The following is a 3,652-nucleotide window of genomic DNA, read 5'->3' as shown; positions in this document are numbered from 1 at the left end:
ATGGCGTAGTCCGAGTCGTCACCATTAAAACAGCGTCTGGTGAACTGAAACGACCTGTTGAGAAGATATCCTTGTTGCGTGTTCCAGATGAAAAAGAAGATTAACTTAAACCCTTCCCTTGTCCCATCCTAGTCGAAGAGGAATTTCTTTTAATTTCAGAAACGGATATTTCTGGGTGGGTGAGAATGTGTGAGGGCCACCCTAGCCCCAAGCTGCATTTATACCGTTGGACGAAGATAAACAGATGAGGTGCAACGCAATCATTGAACTGTTGATCTATTGGTCAGCTAGGATGTTGTGGTCATGGCTATTGTATTGCGACAAGGCTGAGCAGACGGCAGACCGACACAATTCGCAGCGTAGACTACGTGGGATCTCTCATTTCACATCGTCGATGGGAGATGGAAACAAATTGAGCGAATTCGCCCGAACCGAACGAGGGTTCAATCTCTCCACAACTGTTCGGGATGCTGGACTCTAGTTATAAGATAGATTGTACGGAGAAGGTCAGTTTAGTACCATTAGCAAGGTCGAAGACGGTCGAGAGCAATCGGGCTTTTTAATCTGTTAGTTTTTAAGATTACCGTGTTAGATTCATAAGCAATAAATGTAGTGTTCGAAGTTAGTGTTTCCCTCAAAAAATGGACTTTTGTGTTGCCAAAGGAAGACCCGCATGAATTGTCGCCAGTTGTAGAACCGTCTGTTGGAACACCGTCGGTTGGTGTACCGAAGAGCCTTGGAGCAGGAGCGATGTACCCATCGGTTCAGGTATCCTACAATAATTAACAAGGCATTTCCCTAGTCTGAATAACCAAAATGAAAAGGGAACCTAATCTGGCATTCGCCAGAGAGATGCATAGATCATAAAACAAAAACGAATTTAAATATATTTTGCAAAACTATCGATTTATTTTCGTTAACTCAACTTACAGCGATTGAAAACACTATCCTGGTAAAACAAACTACCTACTTATTGTTATATTGAAAACAAAAACTACTGCTTCCCCTCGAGCACCTCGTCGTCTTCTTCCTGCAGCTCGTAGATTTGAATGTATGCCTCCGTCAGGGTGATCATCTGTGGCAAAATGCTAGTCACGTGCAGATCCTGCATCTCGTACCACTGGTTGGTACTTTTCTGCAGGATGTGACACCGATACGTTCCAGCATTGGGCTCCCCGTCGTGGACGATGTTGGCAACCAGGTTGTACTTCGTGTACTGGTGTTGCTTCTTGTTCTCTTCGGTCAGAATATCTCCGAAATCGATATTCCTACAAATAAATGGAGAGAAATATTTCAGTCGTGTTTTTTTGCTAATACCAGGAAGAGAGCTCTGCAGAGGATTTGAAATTTGCATTTGATTCTGATGCTCCTTCCCTCATATGGTACTAATGAATTACATAGAATATATAACATTGGAACAAATGTCAAATAAAACTATTTATTTTAGAAAAAAATCGTTGCAATATTCTATTGCCAATGCGTTATTCATTTACATTAAGTTAGGTAAAGTTAAATGAAAGCGTTTGTTTTTCTCTTATAATCAGGACAAGGGCTGATAGTCTCGATAATAAAGACAATTCATTCATTCGTTCTTATAAGCAAGTAAATTCAATTTGCCTATAAAAATTACGAACTGCTACGGCAAATTAAATGTAATATGTTGTTAACAACATGTTAATAATAGCTTATTTTAGTTTTAGAACACTTAGACATAAAAAATAAACGAAATATTTGAAATGATAAAAATAAATAAAAAAGTTATATCGTGTGAACTTCAAAAATAATGACTACTTACTTGACCGGGAAGTTGACAATCGTTGGATTCTTCTCCAGGAAAAAGGTATTTTTCGTAAATCGCTTGATGTACAAAATGATAAACTTCGGCAATCTAGTTATTTCGAAACGTTTCAGGAAATTTTCCTTGTACGTTTTGTACTCCTTTTCGGAAACCGAGTTGAACTTAGCCAACAGTTGGTACAAATTGACCTGAGGAATAATGTTCTCCCTGAACTCGTCGATGAACAGAGGCGTCGCCGGAAGGTCACAAGTCAAGTACAGGAAAGTGGAAGTCTCAACCTTCTCCTGATATTCGTCCGTCGCCAGCAGCAGTTGCTTCTGGACATCATCCAGTTCCGTAGGGGGCAGCTTTCTGGTGTAAATTTTCATCTCACCCAGGAAGGTTCGATAGACCACCGACGAGTTCGGTTGCTTGTTCCCGCGCAACTGTTTATGCAAAATATGCAAAAACCAGGAGAGGAATTCGATCGGATCTCCTTGCTCAGTGATTTGAAACTTTTTGCTGCTCCACAAAACGACGGCTTGAAGCATTTCGTGCGGTGATACGTGGGGCTTGAAGTTTCTCGGATTCCACAATTTGCGCAGCAGTTCGCCAAAACGTTGGACAAGGGTAAATGCCGTATCACCCGGAGGTCTCTTAATATTGGCATAATTCTTCTCGATCAGGAAGAAATCTCTTATTGGCTTTACGTGCGACAATGATTGCAAAATAACGTTGCAATAGTCGTTCGCTTTGATGTTGTTCATTCCGACGATTCCCGGTGAGTAAAGCGTTCCGTCCACGGTTCGAGACATTTTCTGATCCTCCTTGTCCAAATTGCGAATGTCTCTGCCAGTGAACACCGGATTCAACACGTACTTAATATCGTCCAACGACGAATCGATGATTTCATAATTGTCCGGCAGACAATAGAACTTCAAGGTGGACAAGTTCAGAAACACATGATGCGACTCGGCCACCGAATGCGTGTAAGCGTGAGTATTTGTCCCCCTCCCTTGGAAATACTTTCCGCACACCAGACATGCATAGACATTGATCCGAGTGAGAGAAACCGAACAAAGCTTCTCGAAGTCGAAGTCCAACAGGTGCCGGTTGATGGTGTCCAAATAGGGACACAGTTTCGATCGGTTGAGCAGCGACGGGTCCGGATTTTTCACCTTTAGTCGTTTCACGTCGTCTTCGTCGTCATCGGGGCCGATGTCCTCCAGTTTGGGCTTCTTTGCCGGTGAAGCCGAAGGGGCTGGAACGGATTCTTTATTTCGAGGTTAAATGATGTCTTACGTGTAAAAAGCGATTAAACACTTACCAGATTTTGATTTACGTTTTTTGTTGTCTGACATTGTGGTGAAAGAAGATTATTGATGAGTAAAATTGATAAATTCTAACAAAATTCCAAATTTTTGGGGAAATTGACGAAAAGCTGTGGAAAACGATGCATCGATGTTTACAAACGTTGATGTCTGACGTTTATGTGCGCCCTTCAGAACGATATGCTATACACGGAACCACAAATAAACCCACCTTTGATTTATTTGGACTCAATAGGGTTATATAGGCCTTTTCATGTGACAGATCCGTCTATGCATTTGTTTACATCGGTGGAGGACCGGTGCTAACACGGGCCTGTCATTTTCATAGAAGAAATGTCAAAGTGCTTCCCGATCAGCTGATTTGAGACGTCATTTGAATAGGCCTATAGGCCTATGGGCTTATTCACAAATTTCATAACGCTGAAGGGGGTGGGTGGGTGTCCTCGCAATGTTACGACTCATACAAAATTTGTAGAATATTCATACAAAACACGTTACGAAGGAGTGGGTGGGTATCAAAAATGGTCGTTTTCGGCGTTATGAA

General features: G+C 41.8%; 1 protein-coding gene across 1 annotated transcript; it reads right to left on the bottom strand.

Moving 5' to 3' along the window:
• Positions 1–885: 885 nt before the first annotated feature.
• Positions 886–3,278, bottom strand: LOC5572459 (U4/U6.U5 tri-snRNP-associated protein 2). The gene is made up of 3 exons (XM_001660355.2): positions 3,105–3,278; positions 1,796–3,050; positions 886–1,268 (listed from the first exon to the last, which is right to left on the bottom strand). The coding sequence occupies exons 1-3, from the start codon at positions 3,136–3,138 to the stop codon at positions 995–997; spliced, it is 1,563 nt and encodes a 520-aa protein (XP_001660405.1). The 5' UTR covers positions 3,139–3,278; the 3' UTR covers positions 886–994.
• Positions 3,279–3,652: the final 374 nt, after the last annotated feature.

The sequence above is a fragment of the Aedes aegypti genome, chromosome 2 (genome assembly GCF_002204515.2).
Source record: "Aedes aegypti strain LVP_AGWG chromosome 2, AaegL5.0 Primary Assembly, whole genome shotgun sequence".
Classification (NCBI taxonomy): Eukaryota; Metazoa; Arthropoda; class Insecta; order Diptera; family Culicidae; genus Aedes; species Aedes aegypti.
Note: the sequence above shows the minus strand (reverse complement) of the source record. Positions and strands in the feature narration are given on the sequence as shown.

Bases quoted from the DNA above. Each gene is read 5' to 3' on its own strand.
- LOC5572459 (XM_001660355.2), bottom strand. From the start codon at position 3,138: ATGTCAGACAACAAAAAACGTAAATCAAAATCTG. The intron at 3,051-3,104 runs GTAAGTGTTTAA...CTCGAAATAAAG, and splicing joins AAAACGTAAATCAAAATCTG to AATCCGTTCCAGCCCCTTCG. The intron at 1,269-1,795 runs GTAAGTAGTCAT...ATTTATTTGTAG, and splicing joins ATTGTCAACTTCCCGGTCAA to GAATATCGATTTCGGAGATA.